Source organism: Oncorhynchus tshawytscha, linkage group LG15 (assembly GCF_018296145.1).
Source record: "Oncorhynchus tshawytscha isolate Ot180627B linkage group LG15, Otsh_v2.0, whole genome shotgun sequence".
In the NCBI taxonomy this organism is placed as follows: Eukaryota; Metazoa; Chordata; class Actinopteri; order Salmoniformes; family Salmonidae; genus Oncorhynchus; species Oncorhynchus tshawytscha.
In genome coordinates, this window is record NC_056443.1 from 4,299,913 (window position 1) to 4,317,729 (window position 17,817).

At 44.0% G+C, this 17,817-nt stretch overlaps 1 protein-coding gene across 11 annotated transcripts in view; it reads left to right on the forward strand.

The window, feature by feature from the left end:
• Positions 1-17,817, forward strand: part of LOC112247727 (liprin-alpha-2-like) — a 227,278-nt gene that overhangs the window by 140,801 nt on the left and 68,660 nt on the right. For all 11 annotated transcript variants that reach the window (XR_006078905.1, XR_006078906.1, XM_042297965.1 and 8 more), the window contains exon 3: positions 15,560-15,661. Coding sequence is in view for 9 of the 11 variants with exons in the window: in XM_042297965.1 (XP_042153899.1) it covers positions 15,560-15,661 (102 nt within the window). In the remaining 2 variants the exon portion in view is untranslated. The remainder of the gene's footprint in view (positions 1-15,559; positions 15,662-17,817) is intronic.

Sequence of the window (17,817 nt, forward strand, 5' to 3'; positions counted from 1 at the left end):
GCTGGAAGTGGTGTTGGAGGGCCAGTAGGAGGCACTCTTTCCTCTGGTCTAAAAAAAAAGAAATATCCCAATGCCCCAGAGCAGTGATTGGGGACACTGCCCTGTGTAGGGTGCTGTCTTTCGGATGGGAAGTTAAATGGGTGTCCTGACTCTCTGAGGTCATTAAAGATCCCATGGCACTTATTGTAAGAGTAGGGGTGTTAACCCCGGTGTCTTGGCTAATTTCCCAATCTGGCCCTTGAACTGTCACCTAATAATCCCCAGTTTACAATTGGCTCATTCATCCCCCTCCTCTCCCCTGTAACTATTCCCTAGGTCATTGCTGCAAATGAGAATGTGTTCTCAGTCAACTTACCTGGTAAAATAATGGATAAAAAGCAGCCAGCAAGTGCTCAGCATATGTGGGAACTCCTTCATGACTGCTGGAAAAGCATTCCAGGTGACTCATGATGCTGGTTGAGAGAATTCCAAGAGCGTGCAAAGCTGTCATTATGGCAAGGGTGGCTACTTTGAAGAATCACAAATGTAAAATATTATTTGATTTGTTTGACACTTTGGTTACTACATGATTCCATATGTGTTATTTCATAGTTTTCATGTCTTCACTATTATTCTACAATGTAGAAAATAGTTTAAAAAATAAAGAAAAACCCTGGAATGAGTGGGTGTCAACTTTTGACTGGTACTGTATAGCCAACAGATCTGAAACAGGACATGTAGTGTATAATTCCGATGCTGAAAGACAGAGTACCATAGTATAATGTGTTTTCTTTATGGTGCCCTATTGTTATATTTGTACAGGAAGCACTGAACCATAATCTACTGTCTGTATTATTAGTTAGTCCCAGTACGTCATTCAATGGAAATATTTTGTTCACCTTGAATTCTCCTAAATTATGAGCAAATACTTGTTCATCTAGAACAGATTTAACATCTTACCACCTATAAAGGAAATGGAGTAGTCTTTTTGCAATGTTGAGCAGTTTATATCCTGAAGTGTCTTTTGTACCAGACTATTGTCTATTCTGTACATTACTTTTCTGGGAATCAGTTCAAATGATGAGCCCAAAATCCAAAAATAATCATGCTTTACAAAGTTGTTGTTGTGAAACGTATTGGTTTAGCCTTGTTTCTATACCGTGTAGTCATACAGCGGTCGTTGATCAGAATCCATGTTGTTGTTACAGGAGCAGAAGAGATGCATCATTGAAAAACCCATTTTGAAAATGACAAGTGAATGGCAGTTGTTGTATAGTGATGCTTGTCTCCTATGCACACTGTAGTCATAGATCTGTGAGGGTTCATGAACTGCTCAGTGCTTATACAGATTACCTTCTTGAATATTTAAAGGTGAGGAAATGAGCCTGAAATGAGCCTGAAATGAGCCTGCTCGTTGGGCTGAAACTCATTGTGCTGTGTGGCGTCCTCTGGGACACCACTGGGTATTCTCTCTGGCTGCCTGGCTGGCTGGTCAACCGATGCTGGCTCAGGTGTCCACTTAACTGGCTTCTCATTGGCCAAGGACTGCCCTTACAGAATAACCTCTGCATCCCTACTGTTTCAGCTGTAGCTGTAAGCCTTATCTTGGAAACTGAAAGTATAGGATGAATGAATGTATCCTGAACTTTGATACTTGCCCATGTGAATGTCGATATTGATATACCCATTCAGAGTTACAGGTTACAGAAGGGTTTTTATTAGACTCTTTTGTCTAGTAAAGGAGGAGATGATAGGAGATGTACAGTACAAACACTGTACTGGATGGATATATGTGCCTCTTTCTCTCTGAGCCATCTCTGAAAGGTAGATAGTGAGAAAATTGTCTTCATCGTATATTTATAAGCTGGGTGATTCTCATGAAACCCGTTTTACCATGGCAGTAGCAAATTGAGTTTGAAAACCATGATGCATCTTCAACAATCAATCTATCATTCATAGGCTGCCCTGTCCTCTCTCATAGCAGATTAGGTACTGTACATATAACAGCAGAGATATTGAAATATTGAAGAGATAGTCGAACAGCGTGATAAAACCAGCTGTACTATATGAAGAGTGGAAATACTGTAGTTCCTGATAAGTAAAGTATACAGTTGAAGTCGGAAGTTTACATACACTTAGGTTGGATTCATTAAAACTCGTTTTTCAACCACTCCACAAATTTGTTAACAAACTATAGTTTTGGCAAGTCGGTTAGGACATCTACTTTGTGCATGACACAAGTCATTTTTCCAACAATTGTTTACAGACAGATTATTTCACTTATAATTCACTGTGTCACAATTCCAGTGGGTCAGAAGTTTACATACACTAAGTTGACTGTGCCTTTAAACAGCATGGAAAATTCCAGAATATGATGTCATGGCTTTAGAAGCTCCTGATAGGCTAATTGACATAATTTGAGTCAATTGGAGGTGTACCTGTGGATGTATTTCAAGGCCAACCTTCAAACTCAGTGCCTCCTTGCTTGACATCACGGGAAAATCAAAAGAAATCAGCCAAGACCTCAGGAAAAAAATTTGTAGACCTCCACAAGTCTGGTTCATCCTTGAGAGCAATTTCCAAATTCCTGAAGGTACCACGTTCATCTGTACAAACAATAGTACGCAAGTGTAAACACCATGGGACCACGCAGCCGCCATACTGCTCAGGAAGGAGACGCGTTCTGTCTCCTAGAGATGAGGATACTTTGGTGCGAGAAGTGCAAATCAATCCCAGAACAACAGCAAAGGACCTTGTGAAGATGCTGGAGGAAACAGGTACAAATGTGTCTATATCCACAGTAAAACGAGTCCTATATCGACATAACCTGAAAGGCCGCTCAGCAAGGAAGAAGCCACTGCTCCAAAACCGCCATAAAAAAGCCAGACTATGGTTGCAACTGCACATGGGGACAAAGATCGTACTTTTTGGTGAAATGTCCTCTGGTCTGATGAAAAAAAATAGAACTGTTTGGCCATAATGACCGTTGTTATGTTTGGAGGGAAAAGGGGAGGCTTGCAAGCCGAAGAACACCATCCCAACCGTGAAGCACGGGGGTGGCAGCATCATGTTGTGGGGCTGCTGCAGGAGGGACTGGTGCACTTCACAAAATAGATGGCATCATGAGGCAGGATAATGATGTGGATATAGAAGCAACATCTCAAGACATCAGTCAGGAAGTTAAAGCTTGGTCACAAATGGGTCTTCCAAATGAACTATGACCCCAAGAATACTTCCAAAGTTGTGGCAAAATGGCTTAAGGACAACAAAGTCAAGCTATTGGAGTGGCCATCCCAAAGCCCTGACCTCAATTCTATAGAAAATGTGTGGGCAGAACTGAAAAAGTGTGTGCGAGCAAGGAGGCTTACAAACCTGACTCAGTTACACCAGCTCTATCAGGAGGAATGGGCCAAAATTCACCCAACGTATTGTGGTAAGCTTGTGGAGGGCTACCCGAAATGTTTGACCCAAGATAAACAATTTAAAGGCAATGCTACCAAATACTAATTGAGTGTATGTAAACATCTTACCCACTGGGAATGTGATGAAAGAAATAAAAGCTGACAAAAATCATTCTGACATTTCACATTCTTAAAATAAAGTGGTGATCCTAACTGACCTAACACAGGGAGTTTTTACTTGGATTAAATGTCAGGAATTGTGAAAAAGAGTTTAAATGTATTTGGCAAAGGTCAAATCAAATCAAATGTATTTATATAGCCCTTCGTACATCAGCTGATATCTCTGTGCTGTACAGAAACAGAAAGCAATGCAGGTGTAGAAGCATGGAAAAACTCCCTAGGAAGAAACCTAGAGCGGAACCAGGCTATGAGGGGTGGCCAGTCCTCTTCTGGCTGTGCCGGGTGGAGATTATAACAGAACATGGCTAAGATGTTCAAATCTTCATAAATGACCAGCAAGGTCAAATAATAATCACAGTAGTTGTCGAGGGTGCAGCAAGTCAGCACCTCAGGAGTAAATGTCAGTTGGCTTTTCATAGCCGATCATTAAGTGTATCTCTACCACTCCTGCTGTCTCTAGAGAGTTGAAAACAGCAGGTCTGGGACAGGTAGCACGTCCGGTGAACAGGTCTGGATTCCATAGCCGCAGGCAGAACAGTTGAAACTGGAGCAGCAGCACGGCCAGGTGGACTGGGGACAGCAAGGAGTCATCATGCCAGGAAGTCCTGAGGCATGGGCATAGGGCTCAGGTCCTCTGAGAAAGAGAGAGCATACTTAAATTCACACGGGATAAGACAGGAAAAGTACTCCAGATACAACAAACTGACCCTAGCCCCATCGATACATTAACTACTGCAGCATAAATACTGGAGGCTGAGACAGGAGGGGTCAGGAGACACTGTGGCCCCATCCGATGATACCCCCAGACAGGGCCAAACAGGAAGGATATAACCCCACCCACTTTGCCAAAGCACAGCCCCCCACTAGGGATAACTTCAACCACCAACTTACCATCCTGAGACAAGGCCGAGTATAGCCCACAAAGATCTCCGCCACGGCACAACACAAGGGGGGCGCCAACCCAGACAGGAGATCACGTCAGTGACTCAACCCACTCAAGTGACGCACACCTCCTAGGGACGGCATGAAAGAGCAGCAGTAAGCCAGTGACTCAGCCCCTGTAATAGGGTTAGAGGCAGAGAATCCCAGTGGAGAGAGGGGAACCGGCCAGGCAGAGACAGCAAGGGCGGTTCGTTGCTCCAGAGCCTTTCCGTTCACCTTCACACTCCTGGGCCAGACTACACTCAATCACATGACCCACTGAAGAGATGAGTCTTCAGTAAAGACTTAAAGGTTTAGACCGAGTCTGCGTCTCTCACATGGGTAGGCAGATCATTCCATAAAAATTGATCTCTTGGAGAAAGCCCTGCCTCCAGCTGTTTGCTTAGAAATTCTAGGGACAATTAGGAGGCCTGCGTCTTGTGAACGTAGCGTATGTGTAGGTATGTACGGCAGGACCAAATCAGAGAGATAGGTAGGAGCAAGCCCATGTAATGTTTTGTAGGTTAGCAGTAAAACCTTGAAATCAGCCCTTGCCTTAACAGGAAGCCAGTGTAGGGAGGCTAGCACTGGAGTAATATGATCAATTTTTTTGGTTCTAGTCAGGATTCTAGCAGCCGTATTTAGCACTAACTGAAGTTCATTTAGTGCTTTATCCGGGTAGCCGGAAAGTAAAGCATTGCAGTAGTCTAACCTAGTAACAAAAGCATGGATACATTTTTCTGCATCATTTTTGGACAGAAAGTTTCTGATTTTTGCAATGTTACGTAAAAAAGCTGTCCTTGAAACATTCTTGATATGTTCGTCAAGAGAGATCATGGTCCAGAGTAACGCCGAGGTCCTTCAGTTTTATTTGAGACAACTGTACAACCATCAAGATTAATTGTCAGATTCAACAGAAGATCTATTTGTTTCTTGGGACCTAGAACAAGCATCTCTGTTTTGTCCGAGTTTAAAAGTAGAAAGTTTGCAGCCATCCACTTCCTTATGTCTGAAACACAGGCTTCTAGCGAGGGCAATTTTGAGGAACACTGAGCGAGGGCAATCTTGAGGAACACTGAAATTTACAGTTGATTTGTCAGAGGACAAACCATTCACAGAGACAAACTGATATCTTTCCGACAGATCGGATCTAAACCAGGCCAGAACTTGTCCGTGTAGACCAATTTGGGTTTCCAATCTCTCCAAAAGAATGTGGTGATCGATGGTATCAAAAGCAGCACTAAGGTCTAGGAGCACGAGCCTCAGTCTGATGCCATTAAAAGGTAATTTACCACCTTCACAAGTGCAGTCTCAATGCTATGATGGGGTCTAAAACCAGTCTGAAGCATTTTCTATACATTGTTTGTCTTCAGGAAGGCAGTGAGTTGCCGTGCAACAGCTTTTTCAAACAAAATTGAGAGGAATGGAAGAATCGATATAGGCCGATTCGTTTTTTAATATTTTCTGGGTCAAGGTTTGGCTTTTTCAAGAGAGGCTTTATTACTGCCACTTTTAGTGAGTTTGGTATCCACATCCGGTGGATAGAGAGCCGTTTATTATGTTCAACATAGGAGGGCCAAGCACAGGAAGCAGCTCTTTCAGTAGTTTAGTTGGAATAGTGTCCAGTATGCAGCTTGAAGGTTTAGAGGCCATGATTATTTTCATCATTGTGTCAAGAGATATAGTACTAAAACACTTGAGTCTATGTATGTAAACTTCCTAATTCAACTGTATATACACATATTTGAGATCACACAAACAAGGGTTTGGGATTTTGTCTTAATGTCTTGTTCAATGCCTGGGTGGTTTCTACAATCCTCTCTGATCGGCATAATTAAAGTCGTGATGCGTATAACAATAGCTCCCTTCTCAACTCAGAGTTTGTTGTTGCTATGGCTTGCATGAGTTGTTAAGTTTTTTTTCGGAGAAAAGGGCATCTAGAGGTTATTTAATCTGTTTGTCTCATATTTAAGATTCTGCTAGGGTTTGGAAGTTACATTTTTCAACACCCTCTCTTCTTGAAGACTCCTAGTTGCGTGCCCACGGGGGTATTGAAATATTTCCCATCGCTTCCAGCACTCCTTTTACAATACCTCTCAATATTCAATACATTGCCTTGTATTGAAGCCTCTGAATCATGATCCACTGGTGGCTCCAAATGACTGATGCCCATATACTTTGGGCCTTGTTTTAGTCTCGTAGCATAAGCCTCCCTGTCCTGAGCTGAATGTCAGACGCACTCACAGACGCACATAGGCTGTCTTTAGATCACACACCACATGAGGAAACTCCCAGTGTTCCTCTGTTTCCTGTCTGTACTGACGTGCTCCTTATCTCCTCCAGTCGTTTCAATTAGAGCTTCACCGCCGAGGGATGGGCCTGACATGCTGTCGTCATTATAGGCTCGGCGCTCAGGTAATGAGAGGGAGCAGTATACACAACTGGGTCCACTTCCTGGATAGAGGTAGTTCTATTTTGGGGCATTTTTAAAAGCTCCCCTCACTTTTTCTGCTCTCTTGGCCTGACCGGGACAAACTGTTGGTGCTAACTATATAATTGGGACCATGAGTTTTTCCTGACAGGGAAATACTTTATACTGAACATAACTCATTAAGTAATCCATCTTATAAAGTAAACCCTCTACCCTAACTCCCCTGTTCCCCCTCCTACAGCCTCATTTAGAACAGCAAGGCTCACACTGTCTTGATGCTAATCTCGTCTCCCACAGACTCACACCTCTGAAGTACAGACTGAGACAGCGTTCGTTCTGATCAACACCTCCCAATTATCACTTACAGAAGCTTGTCGGGGGACTTGGGTGGCGCAGGAGTACAGCGTTTGCCAGCACACAGAGGCCCCTAACATTCTCTTCCCAATCCAGTACCTCTCTCTCTTGCTTACTGGGCCCCCTATGCCCCTGGTTTTGGCCCCCATTAAACTGTACACTCTTAGAATTAAGGGTGACTTGAGGAACACTGGAGTTCCTCAAGGAATCATTGCAGTCAATGCGTTCATATTTTCATCTTTGGTTGGTTGAGAGTTCTTGGAGGAACCTTTTATATATTTCAATGTGGCGCGTGCGGAGCACTTTGAATTTATATCGCCATTAGATTTGTTGCGCTGCCAGACTCAGAAGATATGTGGTTTTAGGCGATGGCTACATGGGTTAGACTGTACAATGAAAGCCACACCTCCAATAAGCTACACCTCCTATCTTCTGATAGGCTGCTGCTGCTACAATATATTTTTAAAGTTCCAAATTGAACCCCTCCCAACACAAAAAGGTTGAACCTTTACACAGAGATTCTTCAAATAACCTTTTCAGAGGGCTTCCTCAAGGAACATTTTTGACCTGAAAAGGTTCCCTTCCAGTGGCAATCATTTGAAACGCAAAAGGTTCTTCAAGGCTTCTTTATGTCTAAGAGTGTGCTGGATATAGGTAGCTAGTTAGATGTGGTTCCCACTGGATCTGTGCTTGTATAACCACAGCAGATGTTGAAGGTCTCTGTAAGTGAAGCAGGAAGATTGGGTTATCACGCTAGCATGTGCATCCCTGAACACTCAGGGGCTTTGCACTCTCTTTCACCTATCTCTCCATCTCCAGCTCTCTCTGCCAGTGGGCCACTTTGGGTTCTGGACACTTCTGGATGAGTTGCTTCCAATGAGGCGAAATCACCAAGTGAAGAAGCTCATTATTTTCTTAACACCCCCTATGCGCTCTTCCATTTCACCTAGCAACTTATTTATGAGGCATTTTCCTAGGAATATAATATCACCGTTCTACATTACTTACTGGAGTGGATTGAGACACATTGTTTTTGGATATGAATCATTTGAAACGGTAGGAACATTATAAATAGTTTTTGCTTTCTGATAGTTGAAATAACGTGTTACGCTCTGCCTGACGTGCGTAATGGAGGAGACCATGTTTATATCACCAAACTAAAAACTAAACAGCGTAATCTTCACTTTGATTACACAGTGAGTCACCATATACGGCCGGGGACAGAAAACAACTCCAGGATATTGAATATAAATGTAAACAACGTAAGCAGAATAACTAGTTTAAATGACTCTGTATTACACCTGTAACTAGATCAGCATCTACAACCGTGACATACATTACAATCGCTAGATATAAACAACAAATACATCAGCTAGTTTGGTCCTAAAGTGTTATCTTGGTAGTTTGATGAGCGTTGCTTGTTCAAGTCGTGTGACTTCCCCCCGGCACCTTTTCGCTTTCCTTGCGATCCGTGTGGTTTGATTGCGAGACCATGCCATTAATTAAATAGTGTGAGGGCGTGATCACTCGAGCAAACACCCATTCAGGCCCGCATACCCACAATGTACTGCTGCTTTGGCTTCCTGTTTGATCATATTCCTACTTTCTGAAGAGTGTATTACAGATGAGCTGTGTTCGACTACCCATACTGTATACATAATGAGTATATACAACATACTATTAGGGTGTGTTCGTAAATTCAATCTGGAGTGCCAGAGTGCGCTTTGGGCGTTCATAAATTCAGAGCATTGTCAGATTGGCCGTTTGTAAATTCAGAGCGTTTCGCTCTCGGAGCATTCACAGCGCACACTGGCAGTCAATCACCCAAGCTAACTGGCTAGTTTACTAGCTACTTCCAGAGACAAATGAGAAAACATCTCAATCTGACCATTTTACTCACTTTAGCAGAGTTGGTTAGACTGTTTTCATGTTATCCAGGGCGTTGGTGACTGTAACAATTTAATTACGCTTCTTTGCCAAAGTTTACTGACACCGGCCATATTCAAAGGGTGTTGAGTGTTCGTAAATTCAATCTGAAGTGCCAGAGTGCGCTCTGGGTTTTCTTATCTAACATTAGTTAGATAGCAGAGAGTTAATATACTACCTGGTAAGTTCGATGTATTAGTAGCCAACTAACGTTGGGTAACTAGCTAACATACTGGTACATATTGCTAGCGTAGCTAACAAATTGTCAGTCAACATAACTTATTTGAAAAGTCATGACTTTATTACATTGCTCAACATTTCCTTAACATTTGTCATAATTAGTTAAAGCAATTAATTTGTATCTGCTCTCATCAGACTTTGGCTGCACATTTTCTGCCATTTTTCTCAAATCTGATAACGTGAAGCCTTACACATTTTCTGAAGAATTGTATTGTGGGCCCTAAAAGCACGGAAGTAGTGTACACTGCTTGTATACTTGTATTTTGACAAATTTAGTACGACATTCGGGAATTTTTGGCATTCTAACTACATCCATACTACGAATAATAAGCATACTATATACTCAATTCACGTCACAAATAGTGCAGTTAGTATGAGTTTTTGATCACACAGCTATGGAGTTTGTGTGGATGGGCAATTTATTGGACGTTTTTGAAGTCTCCTCTTTTTTTAGTGGTGCTTTTCTTTAGTGCTTCCAATAGCAATCCTTCTCCGGGCTGGCAATGTTGGCCTTTAGGAAGAGGCAGTGTTTAATAAAAACATGTCAGGACCCTGTGGACCAGATCATTTCATTTTGAAGGAGGGATTTGGGTGAGACAGCTGGTTTAACAGCTCAGCCAGTTAGAACTAGAGTGAGAGAGAGAGAGAGAGAGAGAGAGAGAGTGTGTGTGTGTGTGTCAGAACTTGTACTGTACCCCACAGCCTTTTCTCCACCTGCCAAGGTTCTGTTCGGCCACCCGAGCAGAAGTCAGTGTGTGTTCGTCAAGGCGGGGCGGACGCATTAACATGAAACTGCTACCTCTCTCAGCGATTTGTTGCACTAAGGGAAACATGGTAACATTTAGTAAAAAATACATGTTTCTCTGACAATGGCTGTACTAAGTTGACATGACTTTTAAGTTAGCTCAGAACTCTAAAATGTCCAGTACTTGAAGGATGTTGTATATTGAGATGGAGCAGAGGGCTAGGGTCATGTTTATTTTATTTCACCTTTATTTAACCAGGTAGGCAAGTTGAGAACAAGTTCTCATTTACAATTGCGACCTGGCCAAGATAAAGCAAAGCAGAGTTACACATGGAGTAAAACAAACATACAGTCAATAATACAGTAGAAAAATAAGTCTATATACGATGTGAGCAAATGAGGTGAGATAAGGGAGGTAAAGGCAAAAAAAAGGCCATGGTGCGAAGTAAATACAATATAGCAAGTAAAACACTGGAATGGTAGATTTGCAGTGGAAGAATGTGCAAAGTAGAAATAAAAATGGGTGCAAAGGAGCAAACTAAATATATAAATACAGTAGGGGAGGAGGTAGTTGTTTGGGCTAAATTATAGATGGTAATCTGTGAGCTGCTCTGACAGCTGGTGCTTAAAGCTAGTGAGGGAGATAAGTGTTTCCAGTCTCAGAGATTTTTGTAGTTCGTTCCAGTCATTGGCAGCAGAGAACTGGAAGGAGAGGCGGCCAAAGGAAGAATTGGTTTTGGGGGTGACCAGAGAGATATACCTTCTGGAGCGCGTGCTACAGGTGGGTGCTGCTATGGTGACCAGCGAGCTGAGATAAGGGGGGTCTTTACCTAGCAGGGTCTTGTAGATGACCTGGACCCAGTGGGTTTGGCGACGAGTATGAAGCGAGGGCCAGCCAACGAGAGCGTGACAAAACGGATGGCACTGTGATAGACTGCATCCAATTTATTGAGTAGGGTAGTCTAACCAGACACCTAGGTATTTGTAGTTGTCCACATATTCTAAGTCAGAACCGTCCAGAGTAGTGATGCTGGACGGACGGGCAGGTGCAGGCAGCGATCGTTTGATGAGCATGCGTTTAGTTTTACGTGTATTTAAGAGCAGTTGGTGGCCACGGAAGGAGAGTTATATGGCATTGAAGCTCGTCTAGAGGGTTGTTAACACAGTGTACAAAGAAGGGCCAGAAGTATACAGAATGGTGTCGTCTGCATAGAGGTGGATCAGAGACTTACCAGCAGCAAGAGTGACATCATTGATGTATACAGAGAAGAGAGTCGGCCCAAGGATTGAACCCTGTGGCACACCCCATAGAGATTGCCAGAGGCCCGGACAACAGGCCCTCCGATTTGACACACTGAACTATCAGAGAAGTAGTTGGTGAACCAGGCGAGGCAATCATTTGAGAAACCAAGGCTATCGAGTCTGCCAATGAGGATGTGGTGATTGACAGAGTCAAAAGCCTTGGCCAGGTCAATGAATACGGCTGCACAGGACCTTGAGCGTCACTGAGGTGCACCCCATACCAGCTCTGAAACCAGATTGCATAGCGGAGAAGGTGCGGTGGGATTAGAAATGGTCGGTAATCTGATTGTTGACTTGGCTTTTGAACACCTTAGAAAGGCAGGGTAGGATAGATATAGGTCTGTAGCAGATTGGGTCAAGAGTGTCACCCCCTTTGAAGAGGGGGATGGCCGCAGCTGCTTTCCAATCTTTGGGAATCTCAGACGACACGAAAGAGAGGTTGAACAGGCTAGTAATAGGGGTTGCAACAATTTCGGCAGATCATTTTAGAAAGAATGGGTCCAGATTGTCTAGCCCGGCTGATTTGTAGGGGTCCAGATTTTGCAGCTCTTTCAGAACATCAGCTGACTGGATTTGGGAGAAGGAGAAATGGGGAAGGCTTGGGCGAGTTGCTGTGGGGGGTACAAGGCAGTTGACCGGGGTAGGGGTAGCCAGGTGGAGAGCATGGCCAGCCGTAGAAAAATGCTTATTGAAATTCTGAATTATAGTGGATTTATCGGTGGTGACAGAATTTCCTATCCTCAGTGCAGTGGGCAGCTGGGAGGAGGTGTTCTTATTCTCCATGGACTTTACAGTGTCCCAGAACTTTTTTGAGTTTGTGTTGCAGGAAGCAAATTTCTGCTTGAAAAAGCTGGCCTTGGCTTTTCTAACTGCCTGTGTAATATTGGTTTCTAACTTCCCTGAAAAGTTGCATATCACGGGGGCTGTTCGATGCTAATGCAGAACGCCATAGAATGTTTTTGTGTTGGTTAAGGGCAGTCAGGTCTGGAGAGAACCAAGGGCAACATCTGTTCCTGGTTCTACATTTCTTGAATGGGGCATGTCTATTTAAGATGGTGAGGAAGGCATTTAAAAAAAAAAACAGGCATCCTCTACTGACGGGATGAGATCAATATCCTTCCAAGATACCCGGGCCAGGTCTATTAGAAAGGCCTGCTCGCTGAAGTGTTTCAGGGAGCGTTTGACAGTGATGAGTGGAGGTCGCTTGACCGCTGTCCCACTACGGATGCAGGCAATGAGGCAGTGATCGCAGAGATCTTGGTTGAAAACAGCAGAGGTGTATTTAGAGGGCAAGTTGGTTAGGATGATATCTATGAGGGTGCCCGTGTTTACGGCTTTGGGGTGGTACCTGGTAGGTTCATTGATAATTTGTGTGAGATTGAGGGCATCAAGCTTAGATTGTAGGGTGGCTGGGGTGTTAAGCATGTACCAGTTTAGGTTACCTAGCAGCACGAGCTCTGAAGATAGATGGGGGGCAATCAGTTCACATATGGTGTCCAGAGCACAGCTGGGGGCAGAGGGTGGTCTATAGCAGGCGGCAACGGTGAGAGACTTGTTTTTAGAGAGTTAGATTTTTAAAAGTAGAAGTTCAAATTGTTTGGTTACAGACCTGGATAGTAGGACATAGCCTAAAGAGTTATCTCTGCAGTAGATTGCAACACCGCCCCCTTTAGCCGTTCTTGTGGTGGTCTCTCTGTGGTGGTCTCTCTGGCCTGTGAGCCTGTCTGTTTCATTGACCCTGAAGGACAACTTGGCGAAACAACGTAATTGTAACATAACTTAAAGACTGTGCAGTTATATAAATAACTAGATTTAGTAAAATACCAATATGCCAGCATGCAATTTCATATCTGAAGGACTTTATAGAGCCCAATACAATACCCAGCAATAATTAGAGGGCCATTGCAGCACAGGAGTAAGAAAAATCTATGCATCTTAATGTGGTCTCATTGTCATTGAAGGGCAAGTTACATGCTCCCAATTCTCCCATCTCTAAACACACAGGCACAAAGGCTCTCTCTCACACACACACACACACACACACACACACACACACACACACACACACCTTCCACAGCTTCATCACTGAGCCCATCCTCATGTTTGTGATCGTTCACTTGTTATTGACTTCTCAACTGACCTCGGAATCAAATCAAAACTTCAACCCCTCCTGCCACTCAAAAGGCCCACAGCAGACACTAGTTTGCATGTTTTATATCCTCTACCTGGCCACTGTGCCCCCCTTCATGACCTGTCGGCTCCCAATGTGTTTAATTTATGACAGACTGAAGGTTTGAAGTCATGTCGATGTCAGTCATTCTGTCAAGGTTGTTTACCTAAATGTACCAACACCAGAGAATATAGTAGAGTCTAGACAACACTTAGGGTGAGTGAGTAACAAATAGCACAGCAAATGGTTAGAGACGCCCACACTTCCCCCACAGTCTCCCCGGCCAGAGAGAGTGTTTTTGGGATAATGACGGGTCATATAGTGGACCTGTGGACCTCGGTCCTGCGGGGGTAATTGGCCCATTGGTTCTGTGGCATTTAAATCCAGCCGTCAATTATCCATCTACTGAGAGACGGATGGACGGGCACAGGCAGTTAGCTTTAGCTCTGCATGCTGTCTCTCTCTACTATCAGATAACACACACATCTATTCTGACTCCGTAAGGTTAGAGTTCAGGCACTCCTGCTTCAGTTGTCTGGATACCTGCTGTGTTGTTGTTGTTGTTATATGACAGCATCTCACTAAGGAATACTTACAGAAGTTAGTTTGTGGCCAATTTAGCTGTACAGGAGCATTATTGTTCTATTTATTGATCGACTGAAATACTGACTCCCATCTTATTTCATAGGCTGTTACACTGACCAGTGGACAGTCACTGCCTTCCATGCTTGGTTTGTAATGCTGGCCTGCGCAGTGATTCTGCCACCACACTTCTTTTTGCTTCGTGCTGACAGTACAGTACAGTAGTCATGCTAAAGTACACTATGGCCCGGTGCCCACTAGTCTCCTCGGGGGGCCAATCCTCTTACAGCCTGTGTGTAGAGATTACCATTAGCACATTCACCTTATATTCTCTGCCAAACCGAATTTGCACTTTTCCCAGAACCCACGGGTTTTAACCTGTTTTTTGGTGGTGGTGGTGGTGGTGGTAGTGGTGGTGGTGGTGGTGGTGGTGGTGGTGGTGGTGGTGGTGGTGGTGGTGGTGGTGGTGATGGTGGTAGTAATGGTGGTGGTAGTAATGGTGGTGGTGGTGGTGGTAGTCGTCTGGAAACACATCGTCAAAGTCTGGGATATCCACAGTAAGATCAGGGAGTCAGTTTGTCTAATTTAGCCTACAGTGCAACCCAATGGGGAAAAGAAACATCAGGGAACCAGAACACCATCAATAACATAAAGGGATCATTATAGAAGGCTCTTTTCCCTTTGGATTGGACATGAATAACAGAGTTTTTTAACTATGTCTGTGAACTGTGGGCTTGTCCATTGAGTATGACATGTCGCTGCAGCTGTACATAGTCTATTGGTAAATAGCCCACCCATTTTCACCTACCTCATCCCCATACTGTTTTTATTTATTTACTTTTCTGCTATTTTGCACACCAATATCTCTACCTGTACATGACCATCTGATCATTTATCACTCCAGTGTTAATCTGCAAAATTGTAATTATTCGTCTACCTCCTCATGCCTTTTGCACACATTGTATATAGACTCCCCCTTTGTTTTCTACTGTGTTATTGACTTGTTAATTGTTTACTCCATGTGTAACTCTGTGTTGTCTGCTCACACTGCTATGCTTTATCTTGGCCAGGTCGCAGTTGCAAATGAGAACTTGTTCTCAACTAGCCTACCTGGTTAAATAAAGGTGAAATAAAATAAAAAATAAAAAATGTGAGTGATGGGATGGGGTGGGGTGGGGGGGCTTGTTTAATGACTGTCTCATATTTGCCAATGACATGGATGGCTTTATGCGAACTGTTTTCTGGGTTGTGGTGATGAAGAGGAAGATGTATTGTGTGTTATGGATGGTGCTGTGATGCTGACCTCTATGTTCTGTGTTGCTGTACAGGAGTTTGCAGCCCTGACCAAGGAGCTGAACGTGTGCAGAGAGAACCTTCTGGAGAAGGAGGAGGAGATCTCTGAGCTCAAGGCCGAGAGGAACAACACCAGGGTACGTGGAGAGCAGACACACGCTCACTAATGCACACGAGCAGACACAAGAACACGCGCGCGTGCACACAGACACACATTTTTTTCTGCCCAATTCTAACCTCATACATTGACCTGAACCAGAACGGCTCAGAGTCTATGGAGATCACATCAAATCAAATTTGTCACATGCGCCAATACAAGTGTAGATTCAAGTGTACAAGTGTACCGTGCAATGCTTACTTACAAGCCCTTAACCAAAAGTGCAGTTCAAGAAGAAGAAAATGTTTACCAAGTAGACTAAAATAAAAAGTACTAATAAAAGTAACACAATAAGAATTACAATAACGAGGCTATATACAGGGGGCCCCTGTACCGAGTCAGTGTGTGGGGGTACAGGCTAGTTGAGGTAATCTGTACATGTAGATGGGGGCAAAGAGACTATGCATAGGTAACAAACAATGTTTTCATCTGTTGACGCGGTTGACTGGTCATCTGTAACATAGGTCAATGGAACCGGTAGCCTGCATTTCCCCTGGGGACAGATTTGGACCCCATATACATTAGAGCTACCTCTGAATTCCATTTCCGATTAATACCCTTTCATTGAGCAGAGAAACCAAACTCTGCTATTGACAGATAAGGCTGCTCTTTTCCCACCAGGCTGTATAATGGGAGACTCACATAGTTACACCGCCATTTTAGTATCCCTGTCACTGCTCTGCCATCTCGCCAAAGAAGGAGAGAGATAGAGAGGGAGGGAGAGGGAGAGGGAGGGAGGGAGGGAGGGAGGGAGGGAGGGAGAGAGAGAGAGAGGGAGAGGGAGAGAGAGGGAGAGGGAGAGGGAGGGGAGAGAGAGAGAGAGAGAGAGAGAGAGAGAGAGAGAGAGAGATGGGGGAGAGAGAAACACAGAGAGAGAGACAGGGAGAGATGGAATTTAGTCTCTCTCTTCATTATCACCTTGAATTCTATGCAGAGCGATTATGAGGCAGACTTTTAATATATCAGCTTTTTTGTTGTAAAGGTTTTAAAGTTCATAATTAAATCTTTGAAGCCAGGTGCATGCAATCAGTGGGTTGGAGGGCTGACAACAGAATAGAGGATGATGTACCTCTAGGTTTTAGGCCTCAACACTGTAAGCTGGATAAACCATGCAGTGTAGAAGCATGATAAGAGAGAAATTATGAGCCATAGAGAGAGGAGGAGAGAGAGTGTGTAGGTATAGGTTATAGAGAGAGGATGAGGAAGAGAGGGTAGGTGTAGGTTATAGAGAGAGGATGAGGAGAGGGTGTGTGTAGGTGTAGGTTATAGAGAGAGGAGGAGGAGAGGGTGTGTGTAGGTGTAGGTTATAGAGAGAGGAGGAGGAGAGGGTGTGTGTAGGTATAGGTTATAGAGAGAGGAGGAGGAGAGAGAGTGTGTAGGTATAGGTTATAGAGAGAGGATGAGGAGAGAGTGTGTGTATTGTGTAGGTTCTAGAGAGGAGGAGGAAGAGAGGGTGTGTGTAGGTGTAGGTTATAGAGAGCAGAGGAGAGGGTGTGTGTAGGTGTAGGTTATAGAGAGAGGAGGAGGAGGAGAGGGTGTGTGTAGGTTATAGAGAGAGGAGGAGGAGAGGGTGTGTGTAGGTGTAGGTTATAGAGAGAGGAGGAGGAGAGGGTGTGTGTAGGTGTAGGTTGCTTTTTATTATTCTGGCGGGGCGACAGCTGAGGTAGATCTGGGGCCAACGTTCAGACTTGATTGATTAAATGGCGGGGGTTTGGATGTGGGGAGGGAAGGCGGGGGGATCTCAGTCTGCTGGCAGTCCTTCAGACGCTCAAGGAGGGACGGAGAGAAGGAAGGATGGACAGCCCCCTTGAAGCCCTCCAAAACTAGTCCACACCACTTTGTCAGCACCTTCTGGAGCAATGTATTCAGCATGCATTTTAAATGGTATGCTTGTGTGGATATTGAAACAGAGCCTACAGTATGTTTACCATTTAGGCCCCACGCAAAATAGCCTCTGCAGTGCCCGATGGGTAGTGTAGTGCAACACTGAAATCCTAGTGAAGTTCTACCAGGTTGAGTGAATGTGTTTACTTTGAAAATGTGGTTGATGTCTGTATTTCTAATGATTCTTAATGCCTGGATGATTAAGGGATTACAGTCTGTGGTTTAAGCACAATGCTTGGACGGACTCACAAC